Here is a 24,525-nt window from a genome sequence, read left to right as displayed (position 1 = left end):
AAGCTTTTGCAACCAAAAAACACCAACCGAACAAAAAAGTTCTTTTGCAAGATCTTATCTTGTAAAAGGTTGACTCCAGTTCCTAATCCCTATTTTGCCATTTTGAACAGACTTCAAGAAACTCCAACAGCCACCCCAAAAACAACCCTTAGATTCTTTTTAAAATGTTACTGGTGGGGAAAAAAATATCCATCCATCAAATCAGCTTTTCAATGAAAACAGGTATTTCATGTCTACCGATGATTCAGGCTTCCCCAAAGACAAGCAAGTATTAGTACATCACTGATGTCCTGGGTATCCAGCAGGGCACCCAACATCCCTCCTGTACCACCACTTGTCCTCCAGCCAGATCCTTTGCCCAGCAGCCTCTACCACTGCATGTGGACACTCAAACACATGCAGGTTTTTAAATTTTAGGTCAAACTCGTAATTATTTGCCACTGGCACATCATAAGACAAACCACATGATGTGGGGAAACAACGAGGTGCTTCACAGAGACGCATCTTAAATGGAAACAGGGCTGGCCTTTAATTAAACTCCAACTACTGCCCACCTAAAAATCCAGGGGCGCCAATGCACCACAGTAACAATGACAAATTTTAAAGAGAGCAGAGTCACCACATGTTTTGCAAGTGTCTCTAAGGCTTTCTTGATTTCTGTCCTGGGTATACAGCCAAGCTCTATCTGACTCAGCATGAAAGGCAACGCGCATCCTATTAACAGCAGTGCTTAAACCTTATTCCATAAAGAGTTTTCCAAGAGCACTCACATCTATTCCTCTTAATATTCCTCCCACATTAAGAAATTATTATCTAATACAGGGAGTAATCAGCTCATGGTCTTACAACCAGTCATCCTCCTTGACAAAGCAGGAAAAAAAAAAACACCCAACTGCGGAGCATTAGAAAGTCAAGGTTCAAAACATGCCCATTTATTGAGATCAATGCAAATTTATTTAGATCTCAATACAACGAGACCAACTGCTGTCTCTTGATACAGACTGGTAAATTCAAAGCCTCTGTTTCTGCAGTGGGTCTCTACCAAACACATGGAATGTCACAGCAAAGGACACACAGCCTGAACTGAGGGAAGAAAAGCTGGTGACAGTGAAACCAGAACTAGTTTTAATGTTAACTTTAACATTTTACCATGACAGAACACAGTATAGCACAGAAATTTCATGTTTTCCTGCCATTAAACAGCTTCCTACACTAAAATACCATTACAGAAGTATAGGCTAATAGATACTTAATTACAGTATTAATAATAGCAGGAATGACATTAAGAGTGAGCCATAATATAGAGCCAAGCAGGCCCTTCCAGGTGAGAACTGAATGGGCAGAGCTCAGGTGTGCACCAAGAGCCACCCAGATTGATGCCAATTTGTTCCCAACAATGCCTTTTCTCATTCCATACTTCCCTCTCCAATCCATGCTCCTCATATGACCCCAGGAAACTAGACATACAAAAGGAAAACAGACATTTCTGTGGTTCTAAGGAGCAAAAACATATATGTGTAGAATTATACAGAGGGCCAGAACACCTCCCATCCCTTCAGGCTAAATGAGTCATCCACTTCAGAATAATGACCGGTAATTAAACAAGAACCTGTGAAGCTGTTAAGTGCCTGTAACAATTCCAACCTATGACACTGAAGGGATTCAAGCTTCCCATGTACTGAAACCATCCATGTGATCTATCATACAGCGGAGCCACTTGCAAAATAACCTCTCACCTATGGAAATTCTTCTCCTCAAGAAGCCAAACAAAAACAATTTAAAATATTTATTGGCATAAATTTCAGCCCTGTTCCATAAACTGCTGAAGAGACATGACATCATGCTGACTACCTAGACCCGTCTGGTGGATAATGGCCCCAGATTTCAGGCTGAAGACTAAACTGCAGGAGCGTTGGAAGGGTGTGAATCTACAGGTCACCACAGATGCTGAACACAAATCTGACTCACCAAAGCCAGAGCTGACACTCCAGCAAATATAGGAGGTCTGGTAGTGGCAGAGGGTGACACCACAAAAACAAGTCTTGCAATATTTTTGTCTTCTTTTCACCCTCCTTGGACTGGAAGGAGGAAGGCTTTCATTTAAGGCGACACAATTGCTCCATCCTCCAGTCCCTGTACTCAGAGTTCTGCTTTCATGTTGTACCGACTCTTCATATTTCCTGATGCAATAGCAAAATAATCAGCAAGCCCCATGCTCCAATAGGGCATTTCCATCAGTTTTCTATCAGCACAGCAAGCTGCACTTCCCTTTGCCCCTTGGTTTCTTCTTCCACATTTCTAGACCTGATCTACATGACCTTAAACCTCCAGTGCTTTGCTGAAGTCCTTTCAACACAGCCTATTTCTAAATCTTACTCATCTACAAGTACTTGTTTTTCCCTTTCTAGCCCCTTAGATCCCTAAGTGCCAAGCGCTTGGCCGGCCAATATTCCCAAATCAGGCTTCAAAGACTCAATCCTGAATCATCTTGACTCAGGATGTGACAAGCAGGGGCAGGGACCCCCCAAAAGCATGGCAACTCTGCTCCTGCAGGAAGGAGCAGATGGCCACCTTCCAGATGGCCGCCAACCTCGTCTCACCAACCCCAGCATCTGTACCTTGAATTACATCTCAGAGGATGGTCCTGAGACAGACTGCAGGTCACTGCCCAGGGCCCCCCCCGGCTACGCAGCTTCTCCACGAGCCAAAGCATTTTGCAAAATGCAGAATGACAAGCCTGAAAAAAAGGTTAAGACTAATTAAAGTTTGTGGCAGGGCACAGTTGAAAAAGAGTTCAAAAGTGGACGTTAAGTAGAAACCCATTTAAATACATGTATTTTAAGTGCATCCCAAATCTGACTTTTTCTCCCCAGCCACAAACATCCCGTGCTTTCCACATGGCACCTTGTAAACCAGGAATTAAGATGTGAACCATTAAAACCCAACCAATCCCAATGGTTTTGCTCCCAGGTCACCCCACAGCTGAGAGCAGGCTTATTTTTCAGCTCCCAGACCAAAAGTCTCTCACAGCACTACAAGAACACTTAAAAATGGGTTGGATCCAGCTTTAAACATGATAAACTTCCCAAGACTCAGGGAAGCAGTGGTCAATGAATTTTAGCTTGAAGTAGCCAAAGAGTAATTTGTGAGTTTCTGTACCATCTACATCTAATTTTAACGCAGCCACAAATTACACTGTTTCTTCATATGAGCTTAATCCAAGTCCTCTTTGGGGCAGTTAAACTTGAAACCTACCAACAGGAAGGTAACCAAACAATTTTGAGTGCCACAATAAGAGGTTGGTATGAATTAATGGTTTCACCAGTTTTACAGCATATATTTTTCTACAGTTTATTTAATAAATTCATAAATTAAAATGTTACAGCTTTCTTATTTTGAGTGCGTAATTTCCTCAAAAAGATTTTTTTTTTCTAGACATTTGAAAGAAAAAAGTGTGTTTTACAATAGGAGAAGGGAGTACATCGCATTTCAAAATCCATTAAAATATAAAATTCTGGTTACAGGCTCAACAATCTGCCTAATTAGTTTTTCCTAATTAGCAGGATGCTCTAACCTCTTTAATAAGACTTCTGTGGACAGAATGTTCCATATTGGTTATCCATCTGAGGAAAAAACTAAACAAATACTTCTGAAGTGCAGCTAATAGAACAAGTGTGGTTGGGCTTCATGGTCAGAAGGCTGCTCTGGCATGTAATACTGGCAATCTGCAAAAACATGAAATATTCTACCTTAAATACTCTACTGCTCACAGTAAACACCCCCCTGTATTTTTAAGACAAAATTAGAGATGTTACACGCAAGAGTTAATGAAGCTACAGTTTTAGGCCACATGATGGGAGGCAAAATAAAAAATATAAAATAAGATTAAATAAAATTAAAATAAAATATGGATGGATCAAAACACACCGTGGAAAAGTGAACTGAAGAGATAATGGGAAGGTCAATACCACAGTGATGCTGTAACAAGCCAGAGCATGGCTGCAAAGTTCTCCTCCACAGCAAAGCATTTGCTTGGTGAACGCAGCTTTTCTACCTTCCTCTTCATCATTCACAGTCTTGGGGTGTGCCTGGCAATTAAGAGGCAACAATATTACCTCCCAGTCCCTTCTAATCCAATAAAAACCATTCTTTTTATTACTATAATATCAATCCTGTAATTCAAGGACTGCCATTTTAGAGAACTGCAGAGCCCCAGAATCATCTGAGGTCAAACTCAAGATAAAACAACTCAGGCCCCTGTTCCATTAGGAGTTTGCAGAGCAGCTGCTGAGCTTCATCTCAACAGCTGAAATATCCCTTAAACTCCTTAAAAAATGCAGGAAGCACACAAGCATCTCAAACTCCCTCCCTGCCACCAATTTATTCACCCCGATTCCACCCGTGGCCTGAACATGTTGGTCTCATCACCCATCAACGGACAGGAAAACTATTATATCCTTCTTTTTTTTTTTTTTTTCCAATCAGTATCCAGGAAAACAAGAGCCATGTGCAAAATATAATCTAGGAACAGTCCCTTGAAAACCTCCTGCTAATGACAGGAGGTACAGAGGCACCATAAATATTGACTTCAAACACGCTGAGCCCCAGAGACCCCACGCACTCCGCAGTGTCAACGACCTTCCAAGCAGCTGTTAGCATTGGAAATTAGTATTTTTAAAAGTACAGATGCCGACTTTCAATGCTGAATTTATATTCCACTCGTTACAGCATTACATGGTTAATGGTTGGATTTGATGTTCTTAGAGGTCTTTTCCAACCTTAGTGAGTCTGTGAGTCTAAGATTAAAATCTACCACTCTTTTTCTGTATTGATATGTAAAATTATATCAAAGTATTTTTCAGTCTATTTACAACAGAATGAGGATTAACTCAAGGTGAGACCACTGTCTAGGTTCTCTACTCCACGATTTAAAAAATGGAAGAAAACGCAGGTTTTATCATTTCTAACTCATAGTGCAATTTCGAATAATTTACACTCCGGTTTTCCAAAATCTTTTCTCTGCCTAGAGAGCTTCTGTCTTTCTGGGCAAGACCTGAGATCTGTGTTCAAAGCACTTCAGTCCTGAATGCTTCAACAGCCACAGAAACCACTGAAAACTGATCCCAGACCAGGCTGAAGCCACAAGACCCTCTGCAAGGCCAGTATTGAACCTCACAAAAGTCAGTTCTACTGCAAACCAAATTCTACCTTGAGTAGATGGCAACACAACTGTCTAGAGTAGGCAGAGATAAAGATTCTGTAACCAAGTCCCTACTCCAGAAATTACATTTCATTTTGGCTCCTCTACAGTTTATTACAGTATAGCTATAATAAAGAAATTCTCCATCTAATCTCCTCATCTTAATTTAGGAATCATTACTCTCAAAATAAAAGATAACGCCATTGTTACAATTGTCCACCAAAATTCACTTCTCCTCCTTGCATAGTTTCAGCATCTTCTAGCACTATTTCTCCAAATTAATTTGAAATATAAAATTTTGAGCTGTTACGTTTTTGATAAAGTTGATTACCAGGAAATAACTGCATTAAAATAATTTAAAATAATTCTCTTCCTCGAGGTTTAAAAACAGAGATGTTGCTACGTGTGATAACTGGGAAAAAAATGCCTGCAAACTAACTGTTACTAGATAATGGTCCCATTTATCATTCTTAAATTCCGTCTTTAATTAAAAATGGGATATTCTCTTACATAAATAAGAAATTGCAGATGTTCTCAAATTACTCCCCTTCAATTTTTTTAATTCTTCCATATATAACAGATGTACATAGAATTATGTGTTCAAAAATTTCTTCATGTTACTACACAATACTTAATTACATGAAGATTTTTCCACAGTCCAAACAGATATACATAATTTTATGTAGAGTATGTTATGTTAAGAAGTATTTGCACATAAAGAAAACACATTAACAAAAGTCACTAGGAACACCATGAACTGCAAGAAAAACTAAACTTGAAGTAAATGTTCTATTGTTTTATCTATAATAACTTACACCTTTTCTTCTTAAACCATTTGATAAATCTCTAGTTTAAAGCCCTGAAGTAGGTCTATCAGGTAAGATGGTGTGAGAGAAACATCTGCCCCACTCTGAATACATTTTTCCTCTTATAATTATTAGAAATAATACTGATAACAGGAATAAATTCCTCCAGTAATTCTGCAAAACAAAAATCACATATTTGCTTTTGATGTTGTGTTCACTGCTGTTTCCTTCATTCTTTCTTCAAGCTGCAACTGGGCAGAAACAGAAGTTCAAGTGTGCAACAAGTAAAATGTAAATTAGGAGAGCTGAAACAAAAAATGATAAGTAGGCGAGGCTATAAAAACATAAACAATAAACCCAGTAAGTGCTCTGAAATGGAAAGCATTCTTTAAAATGACTGTGTCCACTGGACCATCAGAGGAGATGTGCAGGAGGAAGGGAGGAAAAGACAGGGACAAAGGACAAAGGCAAGAAAGGAAAAATACTGTCCAAGGGAATAAGGAGATGGCAGAAATCTTCATTATAGAATGATCAACAAAAAAACCCTCCTTTTAGTTGCTTTGTATTCATCAAAGATATTGAAATTGTTAAACACAATTTATGTATTCGCTTTTTTTTTTAAGGGAAGTTAAATTCATCATCACGACGACTCCAAACCTACCAGTTACAGGTATCATCCCAAAATACTCAGGCTGAATAGTATAAAAGGCAAGAGGAGGAGGAAATAAATGGATCAAACTGTGGTTTAGGGGAGTAAGAAGTCCATCTTAAATTAAACATATCCCATTGCACTGTGATTTAGCATAGAGATTGTAATAAAACTCCTGCCTAGGTATGTGCTGCGTGTTTAAGGAAGAAACTATACCATAACCCACAGAATTAAGTGTTTTATGGGTCAATTTAGATTAGCATTTCTGTTTGATATAGAATAGCATTTATGAGGCAACCATCCATCTCACAGCCGTCCTCACCCAGCAGGAGTCCCTCACATCAGAGTGGTCTCCAAGGTTATGAACTTGGTCCTTTAGATGAAACTGTACCAGGACATGATAATCCTGGAGAGCATTTAATGGACTCCAACCTCGTCTTATGGACATTCAGTCCTTAAAAAAACCAGACTACATCTTGTCTGAAGTAAAAAACACTGAAATAATGTGCTGTGTGGAATTAGGCCCAGGAGCATCATTTCCCTCCACTACCTATCCACAGCCCTACCAAGACGTGTTGCTTCAGTCACATGCACATTCTAAGTCTGTACACATTTGTAATCCCACAGGGATCAAGAAGATAAAAACGGGAAACACCTTCAGGCACATTTTTTAGAGTCAACATGGACCTGGAAAGCACCTTCAAAATCCACCTTGATACTCACGGACACCTACAGATGTCAACTGTCCACAGCTGACATAAAAAAGCAGATGGGGAAATAGGATCCCAGGATGGTTTGGGTTGGAAGGGACCTTAAAGATCATCTAATTACAAAGCCCCTGTCATGGGCACCTCCCACTAGACCAGGATGCTCCAAGCCCCATCCAACCTGGCTCTCAGGTACAGGTAAGTAAAGGTATCTGAATACCTGGTCTGTTGTAGACTAGAAACTGAGATGGCACAAGTATCTGAATGAACACTTCCAAACTTTAATGTGTTTGGGTCAGGTTAATGCTTGACCAAAAAAAAAAAAAAAAAAATTTATATATATATATATAAATAAACATATAAAACCCAGTCAAGCTGTGAGTACTCACTAAGAAAACAAATACAAATATACAATATATACAAATATATTCAAAAATACAGAGCTATAAATTCAAACCATGTGCAAACCAAGTATCTGACAAAATTTGTATTATTTACTTCTTCGCTGGGGAAAAAAAAAAATAAGATTAGGAGAAAAAGCAGCAAAGCAGTACCAAAAAAAAAAAAAAAAATCAATATTTTCCCCTTTATTAGATGCAAACCAAAGCTTTTTTTTACTTTCCCTTTGGAAGATCAAATTAGTGTTATGGGTTGGAATGACAATGAATTGTGGAAAGTATCATATTCTTTATAATATAGTAGCGTATATGTTTGTTATTTGGAAATAGAAATGTAATCCATAACTAATCTAGAAATAAAATATATACACAGCAACCATTTAAAAGGACAGATAAAATCCTCATTAAAATCCTAAGTGCAGAAATACTGAATCATAATGCACAATTTCATTACATTTTACTGCCAGCAATGTAAATATCAATTCTCCAGGTGATTCATAAAATTCATTTTAGAAAGAAAAATAAGGATTTCACCCGGCGTTTGAGAACATAAAGGAAAACACATGCTAGGGTTTGAAAACCCAGACTGTTCCTTCCTTGTCTCATCAGAATATTTTGCTGGAATTTCAGCAAACCTTTTACACATCAAACAGACAACTGCCATTTCACATTAGCACTTTGGATAGATCACCCAGCAGTCCCAACCAGGGTCCTTCCTGGTCCTGCACCTCTCCCCGCATCGTCTTCATCATTCCCATCTTACTTCTGCCAAATTTGAGCTCCTATATATTCCTCCCCAGACTTCAAAGGAGGGAGTCTGCATTTAAACTCATCTAAAGCCTCTTTTAACTATCCAAATTGTGAAATTGCCTAATAATGGCAGTGTGTTTAAGGGGGGGGGGAAGGCATGTTGGACAAATTAACCAAGTTAAGTTTTTGGAGGGAAGAGTGCATGTGGGGGTTTCCACACAAAAACGTAAAGAAAACGTGTCACTTTTAAAATGAATAGCTACCATCTGCCAGCATTTTATCTGAGGCAAAGTTGATTAATGCAAAGTGAATGTTTAAGATCACGTTGCTGTCTGCCTGAATAAATTTCAGGTAGTTTACTTGGGAATTCTTTTTGTCCTGTTTCTTAAAGGATTTTTTTTGTTGTTCTTACTGGATCCACCCCCCCCCCCCCTCCAAACTTTTAGGGGAGACAGAGCTAAGAATCAAAACATTTGTTCTTAAATCTTTGAGCACCAGAACGTTGTCTCTGGCCCCTCAGCACCACAGAGCAAGGGAATTCATCTGTCCCAAAAAGGAGATCCCACCTCCTTCACCAGTTTCACAAAAACTTTCAGGCAGCCTCTCTCCATCACACTGAAAAGGAAATTTTAACAGGCTGGTTGTGAGCTGAGAAACCACAGCAGTGCTGTTACCCTCAACAGCAAATTATTTTGCCCTTGGACCTTCCTAATTTTTTTTCCTGGATTATTTAATTTTTTATTATATTAGGCTTTTTTAATCAGATTATATTTTTTTTACCAATTATTTAATCACTTCCTTTTCTTTACACTTTTCAATTAAAATTCCCAATTAAAAAAACAAAAATTAATCGATTGTAGATTTTAAACCAATTTTTTTTTTGGTCAACTTTACATAAACCACTTTGGTTTATATCAATGTTCCGATAAAAATCATCCTCCGATCCATCTGACAATATGTTCCTCTTCACAAGTTCTCTCTGAACGTTAACGTTTCTCAGAGGAAGCTTCCAGAACAGGTTTTGGGCGACATTAACCTAAATCAAACAAAATCCACTTTTGCGCACGCATTCCCACGTTACGTGTTTTTCCCAGCGTCAGATGGCCCCCAAGTTCTCCCTCTCTCACCAGAGTGAATTTCACACCCGTTATCCAGGCTGGGACACCCTCTATTATCCGGGGCTACAGCAGTGGAGAGCATCATCTGTGCTGAGCGGTGGAGCTCCGTGCCGTTCCATATGGACGTGCATTCCCTTTGCTCGCGCTCGAAGCTGGCTGGACACCAGCCAGCTCTGGTCAGGAGTCACAAAGTTGTTTTAGCTCAGTACACGGTGCCTGTGTCTCGTATCTCGGTGGGGTTTATTGGTTTTATAGGCTCAACATGGTGCTAGGACGGCCATCTGGCCCCCGGAGCGGAGACAGCTCCCAGTCAGCTCCTCCGGAGCGTGGGCAGGACAAACGTGTGTGCGTTTGCACCAGCCCGTGTGAACTAACCTGGGTGAACTCCACGGGTTTGCTTAGGGAACAAAACAAAATGCGAGTTTAGCACTAATGAAATTAAAGAAGTAATGACCCTTTATTCAGCTGGGGAGCATAAAAGAAGAGCACAGAGTGAAGCAGCGTCTCCTGTACCCTCCTTTGGGCACCTCGACAGCAAGATGAGAATGTTCTTATTTGTACCCACCAGTGAGACTGGAGAAACAAATGAGTTACACCCACGCGGTATTTTTAATCCAAGAAGTGTTCAAGGCCAGGTTGGATGGGCTTGGAGCAAACTGGTTTAGTGGAAGTTGTCCCTGCCCACAGTGAGGTGGTTGGAGCAAGATGGAGCAAGAGGTTGGAACTTTAAGGTCCCCTCCAACCCAAACCAGTCTGTGATTCTCTTTCTAGGAGACCTGAGCCCTGGCCCTATGGGATATTTGATATTACATTTAGTCACCTTAGATATTCATGCCTTTATGTCAGCTAATCAAAGAACAAGGGATCTCTAGGAGCACATTCCACTGCATCTCACATAGAACTGCAGCTAAGACAAGACACCCAAACACTTTTCCACTTCACACCAAGTAACAAAGAAACGGGCTGAAACCAACACCACCTCTGGGCAGAAAAGTATTCAGTAATTCCAAAAAGATGAGATGCGTCCCATCTTCAATAAATTTGAGTGTAACACCAAAATGCACACTCTTAGTAATTGATGCCATAAATGAGATTCATGTTTTATTGGCCTATATACAGAAGCAAACACCATAAAACATGCCCCAAAATATCCAAACCATCAGATAAACTGTTTTTTAATTTGTACGTACATGGTTGTCTTTTATTTAGCTAAATTTAGCTAAATAAATATATAATACTATATATGAACATATAATTTATTTATTCCTTACCTGAGTATTACTGGGGCAAAATTCTAGGAAGGCCTCTAATGCAGGAAAAATTATTCCAGTTCCTATGAAGTTTATATAAACACTCCCAGTATTTGACAAAAAGGTGTAAAAAGGTAGAAATGTTTTCCAACACAAATGGGCACCTTTGTATTCAGATTTAATAAAATGGCTGAAATTTGCCCTGCCTTGCTTCAAGTGTCATCCTCAAACACCTTCCCCAGGACAAAGTACTTACAGGACTGTTTCTGAAAATGAAATATCTAGAAAACGGTAAATCCTCAAGCTTGCAAATGCTCACACATTCAGGCAGTGTTATGTTTTTAGTGGGACTAAACTACTTATTGGAATAAAAATTGAAAGGATCAGTGTTTTTAAGAAGATATTTAGGTGACACCAGTTCATCAGTTAACAGAGAATTCACTCTATAATAATGTATCTTCTCCTTACAAAATAGAACAAAAACATCAGATTTGAAACAATCCTAAATCTAGTAGGCTTAACAGAATTTAAAAAATAATAAAAAAAAAAACATATCTACAATATATACTATTGGAACATACTCCCCATTGCTGAACACCATACCCCCAGGTTGGTTTTTTTTTCAGAGCTCTATTAATTGAAAACAATGATTTGTTTTCTCTTTTGTAAAATGTAAAAAGTGCAGAGTTTGTCTTTAAAATATAGTTGTCAAATATCAAGGGGTATATATATGCTAACATTTACCCTTGGGGTATTTCAGGGCTAGAATCTGTTACAAATAAAATCTTTATTCATATGAACAGCTACCTGGGGGGCAATACTGAATGTTATACATAATATTTATACATATATATTTAAAATAATCTAGCAGTGCTATTACAACAAACTGGAAGCTACACTGAATTTAGTCTCTCTGTTCTGCAGATCTAAGTCTTATAGTCCTAACTTTTTGGGGTTTGAATTACTTTCTGTAGAGGATAGCCCTTGAAATATAAACTGCTTTCCTCTACTGTGTCATATCAAGTGTTTTTACTGTTTGAAATTTAATAGATTGTTCATGGTAATAAAGAAAAGAATTACAGGAAAAAGAAGAGTGATTTTTTTTTTTTCATTGAACTGTGCAATGGTATTTTCAAATTTGAGAACTTTCCTCGAGCTAAGAACAAAAAAAAAAAAAAAAAAAAAAAAAAAAAAAAAAAAAAAAAAAAAAGGCTAAAAAAATTCTTTTTGTTACGTGCTTTCTAGAATTACAGAATAGTCACTACGAGCTACAGAAAACAACTTCAGGCTAGGGATCAGACATCTCCATTTATCAAGGAGTTTAAGCTGTCTGAAGGAAGCTGGGAGACAAAGCAGACACCACAGCAACTCTGCAGAGTGCCAGGAGCCTTAGGAGGTCACAGCTCTCTGCTGGACCTTCCGAATTCATGGAATGGAGATGATAAAATCCCATCAACTGCTAACTAAACTCTAAGACTGCTGAAAAGTTTGTCTAGAGGAAGCAGACAGAAATTCTGCCCTTTTTTGGTACATTTCAAACACTAGGATTTTGGAAACCGCCACCACAAGGGTGAAACTCCTTGTAGCAACACAATGTCCAAACAAGCACCTTCTTTCCAATTAAGGAAAAATCTTGTGGGACTCTCCAGCAATTAAGACAGCTCCTAGAAATGCTCAGTTCTGTGGCTGCTGCACATCAATCTGTTAGACCCACTTCAAGTCCACTAGCCAAGTGATCCACCTTTAAATTCTCCTTCTGGCTTTCCAAGCTGGAAGGACTCTGCGGGCCTGAGCTTCCCATTCATCAGGGCTCCTGCTCTCCTTTCAGGAGATGAATGAAGACATGGGCTGGTGTAACAACACACTGCTCAACAAAGCCGTGAAAACAGAAAAGGAACACTTTTCTAGACAAGCACAGCCTGGACTTTGCATCAGGGAGTTAACACAAAACCACGCAGTGCTGCAGATCAAATACTAAGTGTCCGATTCCCCTGCAGGGTGAGGATTCCTTCTCTCTGTTACAATTCTGGGTAGGTCTCCTCCTTCTTGGGAACAAAATGTTATCACACACCAAGATACTACCAGCACAGCACACAAAAGTAACATTACATGCCCTGCTCGTTACCAACTCCGCTTTAATTCTTGGTCAAGGGAGGACACGTCTCTTCTCTGATAAAACTATTAACAAGTTCATCACATCAACTCCCTGGTCACTGCAGAGTATCTGAATTTAACATCTCTGACTCTGCACTGACTATTTTGCTTCAAAAGCACTTTTTAAGACTGTTCCTTAACCCACCAAGTGTCACCTGTAAGATAACAAACATGCTTCCTTCCCATAATCAGATGCATGGATAAAACTCTAAGTCTTATAAAACATATCTACACAACTTCCCTACAAATGCATCTAATATCAGACTTACCAGCACCAGTATTATTTCCCAGACACATCAGCATCTTGAAATAAAGCACAGTTTGAACATAAAAATTTACTAACACAGCTCCACCACCAAAAGCATTTGCACTTGGGATATCTGAAACCTTTCTGCATTAATAAACACACAAACAGAAAAAGGTATTTATGAGACAGCACATTTATGAAAAGCACTTGTAAAAGAAAGTATTTTTTTTCCTGTAAATGATGTCAATATTATAAATAATGCAAATTTGGTATTTCTCACGACCTCACAAGAAGGTTGAAATATTTAAACAATGCAATTCCAAACACACAGTCCTCCCAGTCTGCAATGGAATTCTGTCTTTAAAAACTACTACCTGGGAAGCAGATCTTTAGTGGTTACTAGCAAGCTAGAAATAAAAGAATCAATATTCATTTTAATCAATGTTTTTTCTAACAGGAGAGAGTAGTTAGCCTTAGTAGGTTGCAGTCTCATGTACTTATACTTTCAATTTAATAAAATAATTGAAACATTCAATTACGAAACAAGCATTAAAAATGTGCAAGTAAAGTAGCAGGTACCTCTAATCAGGTTTCCTCTCATCAGCCACATCAGCCCTTGATCCTAAAATTTTATGCTGCCTGCGAGGACAAGCTACAAACTTTTTTAAACCCTCCATCTTTGTCAACTTTGACTGTTTGATCCTCTCTGCTCCAACCCAAACAGCACCAGCAAAGAGAACGCTTCCCTCTCTCTAAGATGCTCCATTGGTTAGATCAGATTTATTTGCTGTCAGTAAAGGTTATATTTGCACATAAGTCTATGACAGATTGCAAGTTTATTAACTTCAAGTGAGTTTTCAGGCTGCTGGGTTGAGGGGGGTTTTTGTTAGGTTGTTGGGGGTTTTTGTGGGATTTTGCCTTTTTTTTTTTTTTTTTTTTTTCTTCTGCGTTCCCTCCCCCTTCCCCCGAGACGTGGGTTACTTGACAAATTGGAGTTAAGTTATCTTAGGTCAATGTAACTGTAAGTTAAACTAATGAAGTGTATGTCTATGAGTGATGTCTGATTAGTTTAATACAGTTAGTGCTGGACAGCTTGGGCTGCTGACCTTGAAGGAACACAGATAACATTGCGATGCGTTGGAGGATGTGGTTGCGATACAAGACAAATTTACATAACAGTTTGTCATGTACACTCCTCCAAAACAAAACTGTTGCAAAAAGAAAGCAAGAGGAAACCAACACTAAAAGCCTCGCACAAGGCAAACCAGGGAGAATTAATTTTAACGTTTGGCTTGGGATGGGAGATTATTTTAAATGGGAGCCAAAAGCAGGCACAGGAAAGGTGTACATTTATATAGTAAGTGTTCCAAAATGAATTAGACACTGTGTTGAATAACACTGTTCAAATGCAGCCTCGTATAGCACAAATCTACTCCTGAAAAATGATATTCCTTCCTCAGGAAACATCTACTTGTTCCTGGTAACATATACCAGACCCAGTTTTGAACTGCAAGTAGTTGGCACATCATTCAGGTGTGCTCAGAGTCTCCTGCTGCAGTTCATTCTGCTGCTGAAAAGCAGCTGCTTGTGCTAAAATAACCCTGTGCATGAACAGTGTCTCTCCATGAAGGTGTAAAGTCCCCCCATGATGCTCAGCTGCGTGTTCTGAGCAGGGCAGTATCTCACTGCTCCAATCTTCTCACCACATCTCAACTCATCAGGCAGGCCAAGCAAAACTGCTGGTTTTAAAGACACCTTGGTTCTGAAGTGACTGAGTCTCACTACACGATAGCTATCTTGTTGACCTAAATAGCCTGCTTTTATCAGTCCAGGTTCTACCTGATGGAAATTTGCCACTTGCATAAATGCATAATTGACACCCACAGTTGCTGGCACATTATGGAACCAGACTGTTATTAAGATAAAACTGCTCCCTTAATCCTCCAGGTCAGCCTGAGCAGGACACTGATTGCTAAAAGATACATCAGAGGGCACGTGGGGAAGCTTGGAGCCTTCATATCTGTGCCACCTTTCAACCTGATCTGGGAAGCACGGTTTGAACCTTTCAGTATGACTTAACTCACTGGATAAATTTCAAATAAGAGATACATTTACATGTATAGACATCATGTTTCCAGATACTCAGAGACTCCCAAGGACTGGCAGTGCAAGACAAAACAGTCTAAGAAATTCTAAATAAAACACAGCAGTAATTTCCCAGAAGAAAAACCTGTGTTGTCCACTGCAAGTCTCCACTTGCTTCCACATACATCCCCTTGCATGCACACAGGGATTCAGCTCGAGAGACCTGGTTGAAGGTTTCTCTGTAATTTGAGCTCAGAAATTCCTCAGGGTTACCTGTAATTAGAACTTGTTGGCACTGTTTGCATGAAATAAAGAGCAGAAGTCCGTGCTTTCCAATGCCACTTCTTGGCTGGGAGTGTGCAGAGGACACAGTCTTCCTGCAGCTCTTCCTGAAGAAGATCCATCAGCTGTTTGTGGGAACCACCATAAAAGGGCTCAATGAGAAGAACACTCATTTTCCAAGTGCTTCAGAACTGTTTGGATCCTGAAAATGAAAACAGAGAAATATTTTTCTTTAGATATAGAGCTTTTTTTTTAATTATTTAAGAAAATTATGTTGGAAAAAGCAGAAATATATTGCAAGGCCTCGCCGTGTCCTGATTTTCCATAAAAAAATCTTCATATTACATTAATAAGTTTACTTCAGAAAAGGTTACTTAGCAATTACATGGAAAATATTATCACACCTATTCGTTTCAATTATTAAAATATACCACTCGTAATTTTTACATGAATCTTAGGACTTAGGAAACACTGTATTTTTAATTTATTGCTTTGTTTTCAAGTGGATATTTAAAAGCAGCTTTACTTTATACACTCATTCCCAAACACATACAATTCTTCCATAGGTTCCAGAGCAGTTTATTCATATTTTCATCATTTTCGCCCCTTTTCTTGGTGGCAGATAAAATGAAAAAAAACAGTTCAAACACACTTCTTACTTGCTAGTAACAGTGATTTAGGTAAGGAACCTAAAGCTAGAGAGCACCCTGGTGAGATACAGTTGGAGCATCCCTCGGGACTCTCCTGCATCTCTGGGAGCTGGGATCATCACCCAAGCAACAACAGCAGGAGATAAAGCAGGATATTTTCTCCGAGTACTCCAAAACAGGTGGAAGAGAACAGCAGAGGAGGCTTAAGGAAGCTCTCAGATGAGAAGCCACAGAGCTGCTCACAAACAGGATGCAAAACGTGCTGCCCAAAGCGAGGGGACAGATGAAAACCCTGTGACTGTTGCTCATCGCCCTCATGAGTCACAGGCCTTGGGGTACTGAAAAGCGGCTTCTCAGATGCTTCGAGCAAAACCATCACACACAAAAGCTGAAAACAAAACCCTGAAAGGTATTCACCACCCATGACCAGCTCTTTGATGGTTTCCTCCTCACCATTCCCGGACAAGGGAGGACTCTGTTAAACTCATTTACTCAGGATTCATGTTTGATGCTGCATATTGCAAGACCTTACATCCATTTCCTGACCTGTCATTTCTAGTAGTTTCAGACTGTAATCCTTATCTTACCAAAACCTCTGGTGACAAGAAGTGAGAATTCAACAGAGAACTACAAACTCCTGAAAATCTCAGTATCATCTCAACTGTGAGATTTAGTTCAACCCGAGATCAGGTGAAAAATATTATGTACTCTGTAATCAGAGGGGAGAAAACAAATCTTGAAAAAAAAAAAAAAACACCTTAAAAGTGCACTGTAGCTACCAAAAGATCAGCTAGCCAGCAACAAAAATTCAAACACTGAATCAACTCTATTGGGAGACAAAATGCAAGACACCTTTAGCTAGCTTTGAGCTGTTGGCCCATCAGGGTGCCAGATGAAATGGTGATGTAGAGCTCCTGGGTCATTACAGATTACAGCAAGAGAAAAATTATTCCATGCTCGGACTTTCTATCCATAATCCACCCAGGATTCAGGTTATAATTTGCTCTATTATTCACTCTCCCGTAATATTTCAAATAAATTATTTTTTATAACAAATATGTTCTCTGCAAAACCAAAAAGAAAGCCCCCTGGAAGCAAAGACTTCACTCCATTTTGGAGCTTGCTTCTTTTCAGGTAGCAAAACAGATTCTGATCTCTTTTCCACTGACCTAATTTTGAAAAAATCACACTTTTGAGATCACTGACGTTCTCTGAATTTACAATGATGTAACCAAAATCATAGTCTCTCCTCCAAAGCCCTTTTGGAGCCTGCAGAGTAATAACTGCTATAAAAACACAAGCTGTGGTTTAGAATCTGCACTATTCACCTACAGAACAATTTGTAATTAATCATGCTACGCTTGTCATCAAATGTCACCGAAAATTTAATTCAAAGGACTAAGAGGGAAGTGTTTTACAAATTCAGCCCCTAAAAAAGGGGTACGTGAAAAGTTGGTAAATGCCATCGAGTCAGTCACTCAGGGAGGGGTTGCAGCTAATTTACAAGTCATTAGCAGTACCAGTAATAAAGCATTTTTTTTTTCATGAACTATCTGATCAAACCACACTTCATCATAGTTCTGAAACTGGTTTTATCACCAGGTTTAGCTGAGTCGACACTGTGCTCTCTGGTTTTACTCTGCACCAGTTTTCAGTGTACATCCCTCACAGGGACAGAGAATGACTGTACGTGCTGATGGTAAGAGACTTTCTCAGTTCTCAGGTTTCCTCCCTGCTTAAAGACCCTGACATTTAGTTATTCTGCATTTACCTGCCTTTAGATCTATTAGTAAAACTGCATCATGCAAACATTACAGGAACACTGTCATACATTTTGGCTGTTTACACTGGGAAACTGGGCTGGAATTGTGGATGTATCGTGGAGTGGGTGTTAGATGGCTCTTCCCATGCAATTCTTCACAATAACACTTGCAGACCCCATGGCAGCAGCCTGTAGGGGTGAAAATCAGCAGTGACACATTTTTCAGAGATAACCCGAAGCTCAAAAGGTTTCTTACAAAACTCACTCCTCAAAAATGCAGGTGCTGATCACTAAAATCCTCACCAGCACGTGTAGGATTACAGCATTGTGTGATCTCTCTGCATATTACTCACAACACACATCATACTCAATTCAGAAAAAATGTTAGAATATTATATAAAAAGCAGTATAGGGTATATTTTGTTCTGTTTTTTGGTTGTTTGGTTTGTTTGTGTTTTTTTAACAAGATAATGCCTAAATATTAAACTAAAGGATAATGGCAGCACAGTATATTTCACATCGACTTCAGGGCTTGACTAAGATGGAGCAATGAAAAAGTCCATAAATCTTCTGTTTTAAAAAGATACACTGATAATACAAAGGAAATTATATTACATATAACTAATAATTTTTTGTATTTAAAAAGGCACAGAGGAGGTAGGACAGAGTCATTTACCTCATATTTCACCACATGACTTCCAGTTTTGTTCACATACAAAAATAACAGCTATTATTTTTGCTTTATTTCCCTTGACCCAGCCAAGTTAAGGTAAATACGTCCCATAGACTCCTCAGAGGTCTCCAAAAGACACAGCTGATAAATGGCCTGAGAACATTCACCGTATCTGATGGAATGCAATCCTCAATTAAATATAAATCACTCCAGGTATTCTTTTCCCCATTTCAAAGAAAACAACAAATATTAGAAAAACAGAACTGCTTCCCCTTTCTCATTACAGTGTTTCCTCTCTGGAGCCAGCAATCCTGGGTGTTCCTCAAACAGCTCAATCCGCAGGCCCGCAGGATCCTTTGCTTTGAATATTTCCTACTCTGGCTTTACTACAGAGAGGAGCACATTCTTCAGCACATACATTGAGAAGAAACTATTTGAAATTAAAAAAAATCCTTCCAAGTGCTTACAGTGTCAAAATGACATGACTAATACAGAGGTATACTGAAGAACCATAAAGTGTAGGTGGGTAATTAGGTGCTGTCTCAACGCCAGCCCCTCACAGTGACATTCATCCAGGACTTTTGTGAGTTGCTGCAGCTCTACCCCACAGTGAGCACTCTGCAGAAACAGGGCAAGTGATGGAGTTCCCTGAAAGGGCCGCTGCTGTTTGACCTAATAATTTCCCTTTAAAAGAAAATTGGAGTACTATACAGAGTAATAAATAAAAATTTAAAGGCACAGACGAATTAATTGTTTGACTAGCCACAGTAACCATGGCTCCACTTTAAACTCTAGGTGAACACCAACTCAAGTATTTTTGTTAACCAACCTAGGTAGAGAAAACTCGTCATTTTCCATGATTTATTAAAGAACACACGTCCCCTCTGTCTTACAAACAGAAGTGTGGTTTCACAAACATCAGCACAGCTCACATCAGAAAGCCATAATTAGCTCTGTTCATTGACGTATTCAGACAACATAAATTACAGATCACGTTTAAATATCTGTCCAACAAAATAGCTAAGCAACGATCCAAACCCAAAGGAATAATTGTTAATATATTCCATAGGTAGAGAGCTGCTATTGGTTACAGGAAATAAGGTATAGGGTTTCAGTAATGATTGTTTTAACGGTCACAGTCCCACACGTATGAGAAATTTATTCCACCACCGTATCCAGAGCACACGTGGTTCAGTATCTCAGAACTCAACCAACTACAAAACCCGTCAGGTACAAACTGTGGACATAAACATACTTAAAACCTTTGATGATTTCACATAAACACACTGCAGTACCTAATACAGGCAAAAAATTTCTATGTTCCACATTGCGATAAAATGGGATTCTCCAAAGGACTGTTAGGGGTCTTTACCTTTCCTCCTCTGTCACTTCTCCCTCCCAGCCCCACAACATGCACCCACCTGAAGGGGGGATGTGGTATATACATACACACAAACCCAGATTGAAAGAGCCTGCATTACCCTCCCACTCACGACAGTGACTCACCGAAACCTCGGAGCTGTACCTTAAACACAATCACATTTTAAGGTTTGACCAAAATTTAACCCGTATTTAGATCACCCAAAAGTACCAGCTCTTGAGGTTTGTCATTACTAAACTGCACAAGCGAGAATGACAATTTATCTTTTCTACAATCAACTGGAAAAAGCAAGAAATCCTTTCCTCCTTTTGAGAATGTGGTAAACCAAAACCGTTCACCTTTGTCTGGATGGTTGAGCGAGGACCAGTGTTAATGTACCGGTGGCACCCATAAACCACAATCTGCCTCCTGCGTGCAACCTGAGAGCTGCAAACACCTACAGAATACCAGAAACTACTGTCACCTGCAGGTATCAAGGGTGCTGCACACTGTGTGCACTGAAACCTGCACGACTGCACTGCCTGCTTTTGTCCCACTGAAACACCACGTCTAGTTTTTACTGTGCTTGGGATCTGCATTACAAATGCAAGCAGTGATGGGACAAGGGAGGGCAGGTTTAGATTGGATATTAGGAGGAAATTCTTGCCTGTGAGGGTGGTGAGGCCCTGCCACAGGTTGCCCAGAGAAGCTGTGGCTTCCCCATTCCTGGAAGTGTCCGAAGCCAGGTTGGATGGGGCTTGGAGCAACCTGGGATAGCGGAAGGTATCTGCTCATGGCAGGGGGAAGAACAAGATGAACTCCAAGGCCCCTTCCAACCCAAACCATTCCATGATCTTGCAAACAATATAATGTTTAAAGACCTAGTTTGATCTTAAATAAAAAGCAAAATGTGAGCATCGCCAGGTTTGGTTTCTTACATCTGTGCTTTCAACTCTGAAATGGAACAGCAGGAATTGGAAGTTGGAGTTTAAAGATGTCCTGTGGCTATCAATCCCGAGACACCCTGACACAAGAGGCAGTAAAGGCTCCTTTTGGAGTTTATGTATTTAGAAAGTAACATGCTGTAAAATCTGCACATTACCCTGTGCATGTTAAGTTAACAATACTGCTATAAATCCTCAGGAAAAAGTTGCTAATGCATATGCAGAGTATGCATTTTAAAACTCAGTATTTAAATTGTTTTACTATTTCATCTAGGCAAAGGCACTAATGACCTTCATCATTTCTTGCTGTAAATTAAATTTGTTTATTTCCAGCTACAAAAAAAAGGAAAAAAAATTAATCCTTAGAATTCACTTTTCGCCTTCTTCCCTGACACAGTCTAAGACTGTCATAAATACTTTGTGTCTATACTTCTAGCCATCCTCAATCAACATCTTTGAAGATCTTTATCTATATTGAATAAATTATTGCAATTTATTCTTTTTTTCCAGCAGAGAAAAACATCTGTGCATCACATTTATGGTTAACTCAAAACCACAACAGCCAACACTACCTCGGTGGGGAAGCATCCCTTGGGTACTCCTACAATGTGGGAATAGTCCAGTGCACTGGGAATAGCAATTACAAAACACAGCTCATTTTCCACGTGTCTAATTGACCTACTAAGTGGTATATATGGGATATGTACTGCTCAGGACAGGGTATGAGGGATACCAAGGAGTCTGTAAACTATTTTCATGAGTTCAGATGAACAAAGGCAAACTAAATATTGCTGATATTTAATTAGGAGAAAGTTTTTTTGAAGTCCAAGCCAAAAGGGAATGAAAAAGACACAGAAGAGGTGTGGTGGGACAGCCAGGGCCATGCTCTGCCAGGGAAACAACTACAGCCACAACCACCCATCACCAGCAAACTGGATTAACTCTTCCACAGAGTCTGTGCCTCTGTCTCCTCCCTTTAAAGGTCCCAAGAGATTTACAGAAGTTGACACAAGTATTCTGCCGAGCAGCAGATATTAAATAATCAGTTATCTTCACAAAAAGTTGTACATCATTTTGGAGAGCTCTTCAGCCACTAACAGGATTTTTTGGGAAAAAAAAAAGGTAAAGTTAAAAAAAAAAAAATAGTACAGATCTAATATGAGAGCATAACCCAAAGGCACAAGGTTATTTGAGAGAAAATTAGTTATTCTGATTTAACAGTTAATTACAAGCTCCCATTTGCCATGGAATTCAAAAGCCTGGAATAACAGTAACATATATTCAGTAACTCCCAATGTTGTTTAATGCTCTGTTGGCTTTATCCAACATATTTGGACTGTGCTCACAGCACTTGAAGGCTCAAGACAGTTTACAGGACTCATCATTTCCAGTGCCGCACCTATGGCTGTAAATTTGCTACCACTGATGATCCTGAAGGCTTACATTAGGTTTAAATAGATGAGGGATACTTGATTTAGAGGATCTGGGAGAGGAGAGGGAACTAATAGGTGTGGTAATGGGAGATGTAGCGCTATTTTTAAACCTGACAGGAGACATATTAGTTGCTAGTTCCCTATTATAGAAAAAGTCCCAGTCTGGTAATAATGGGCTGGCATTTTGAAATTCCTCCAATTTATTAGGAATATGATGAGAAATGTGTTCCACGTGCTCTGGGCTCTGGACCAGTTTCTGCACAGAAAGGTAAGAATTACAATGTGCACTCACGGCCAGTTCAAGAACAAATATATACACTTGAAAAAATCACTTATAAATATTTTAACTAATTGCTCTGTGAGGTAATAAAATCACCCTACGTCAAAAACCTGGTTTGCTCTCCCCAGCAAATTCGAAGCATCAAAGCATTAAATGAATAGCAAATCACTTTTATATCATCAAAATTTGGGATTTAGCACTTAAACTCCTCTTGTGCAAAATCTAGAATTGCAAGACTCAATTTAAACATGAATCAAAACGTTAGGCTTGGTAGCCTGAGATGTTTGGCAGCAACTTTTGAGTGGGCACAAGCCAGATTTATTTTACAGTCGGAAGGTATCCCTTTGAACATGTGATGAAAGGATCTGCATCTTCACTCACACCTTGAGTCCACAAAAAGGATGGAATGAGACCTACTGTCAAATGGAGTTCAGCTGTGAAATCTGGGATGGGTCCCACACAGAGGAGTATTACTGAGGGGCAGATGTCCAGAAAGCCAATTCTGTCCTGGGATGCATCAGGAGCAGCCCCAGCAGGAGGAGGGAGGGGATTGTCCCCCTTTGCTCTTGTGAAACCCCACCTGCAGTGCTGCATTCAGCTCTAGGATCCTCAGGATAGGAGAGATGTGGACCTGCTGGAGTGAGTTCAGAGAAGGCCACCAATTAAATTCAACCATTATGAAAAATGGACTTCAAAAGGGGTGCCAAATGTATCTACCATGTTACTCATCTAAAGACCTGCAACACAAGCAATGCAAAATTATTACCATGATTATTTTGCCAAGCTATGAAACCCTTAACCAAGTGAAAAGAATAAATCATCAGGTTTTTTTGTGTTTACAGGAAAAAATATTTCAGTATTAAATTCCTTCTTCAGTTTGGATAGGATGGTCTTGTGATGCACTAAATAATTTCAGGGTTGCAATGCTACCTGCACAAAAGAAGTCTTTAGTCTTAAACATTAAGTACTAAAATCCAACAGATGAAATGATTTTTTTTGTTTTCCATTTGCCCAACTCTTGCCATCTCCAGAGAGAGCTGAACCAACACTTCACACTATAAAGTTATGGGAACAAAAATACATCTCATTAACTTCTGTGCAGTCAGCACCACGTTATCTCTTTCAGAAACCCCTCGAAAGCTCTCAGATTCAATAGCAAACATCCCACAACATTGAATAAGGGCCTCATACAGCACTAAACATATTTTTCCATGTTAAGAATATTTACATCCTATTTCCAACTTGACATACAGAAGATGTGTTACCCACATCAATTTATAAATCTAGTGCAATGAAAGTTGTCAATTTGATTTAGTGTTGCAGCATCCTGTTTCCTGTAAATAATTTTCCTATCAAGTTTTGACTAAGCCCTCTGAAAGGGTTCTAGAAATATGAAAGGCTCCGGATTATGGCCTAAATGCTTTCTGACAGCTCCCTGCAAGTGTTCCCCAGCATCTCTTCTGACCCAAGAATAGCAAATCTAATGACTTAAGTCACTTGTTTCCATCCTGTTGTCTGCAGAGCCAGCAAAATACTTCAAGGAGTGGCTTAAAGCAATGAAGAAAAGCATATTTATACATTTTATTTTACTTCACAAGCACCAGAAAGTTAAGGGGTCCACCTCCTCCACTGGGAAGTATCTATGGATACACACATTGCAGAAAGCTGAAAAACACTGACACGAGTTAAACAAACATGTCTGGTATCATCTGCCAATTGAAATGGTGAGCAGTGCAGGAAATATTTGTTTTCCATGAATAAAAGCGATATACAAGCA

At 39.3% G+C, this 24,525-nt stretch overlaps 1 protein-coding gene across 7 annotated transcripts in view; it reads right to left on the bottom strand.

Moving 5' to 3' along the window:
- The window catches only part of GTDC1 (glycosyltransferase like domain containing 1), a 181,074-nt gene that overhangs the window by 107,441 nt on the left and 49,108 nt on the right, over positions 1 to 24,525 (bottom strand). For 5 of the 7 annotated variants that reach the window (XM_027890671.1, XM_027890672.1, XM_027890665.1 and 2 more), the window contains one exon: positions 15,638 to 15,848. In XM_027890671.1, coding sequence (XP_027746472.1) covers positions 15,638 to 15,819 — 182 coding nt within the window. In that variant the 5' untranslated portion in view covers positions 15,820 to 15,848. Of the gene's footprint in view, positions 1 to 2,618; positions 2,738 to 3,968; positions 4,089 to 15,637; positions 15,849 to 24,525 lie in introns of those variants that run through there. The other 2 variants (XM_027890669.1, XM_027890670.1) reach the window with 2 other exon arrangements.

The sequence above is a fragment of the Empidonax traillii genome, unplaced genomic scaffold, assembly GCF_003031625.1.
Source record: "Empidonax traillii isolate 1590-97213 ecotype Southwest subspecies unplaced genomic scaffold, ASM303162v1 scaffold294:size1087701, whole genome shotgun sequence".
NCBI classification, from domain to species: domain Eukaryota; kingdom Metazoa; phylum Chordata; class Aves; order Passeriformes; family Tyrannidae; genus Empidonax; species Empidonax traillii.
Note: the sequence above shows the minus strand (reverse complement) of the source record. Positions and strands in the feature narration are given on the sequence as shown.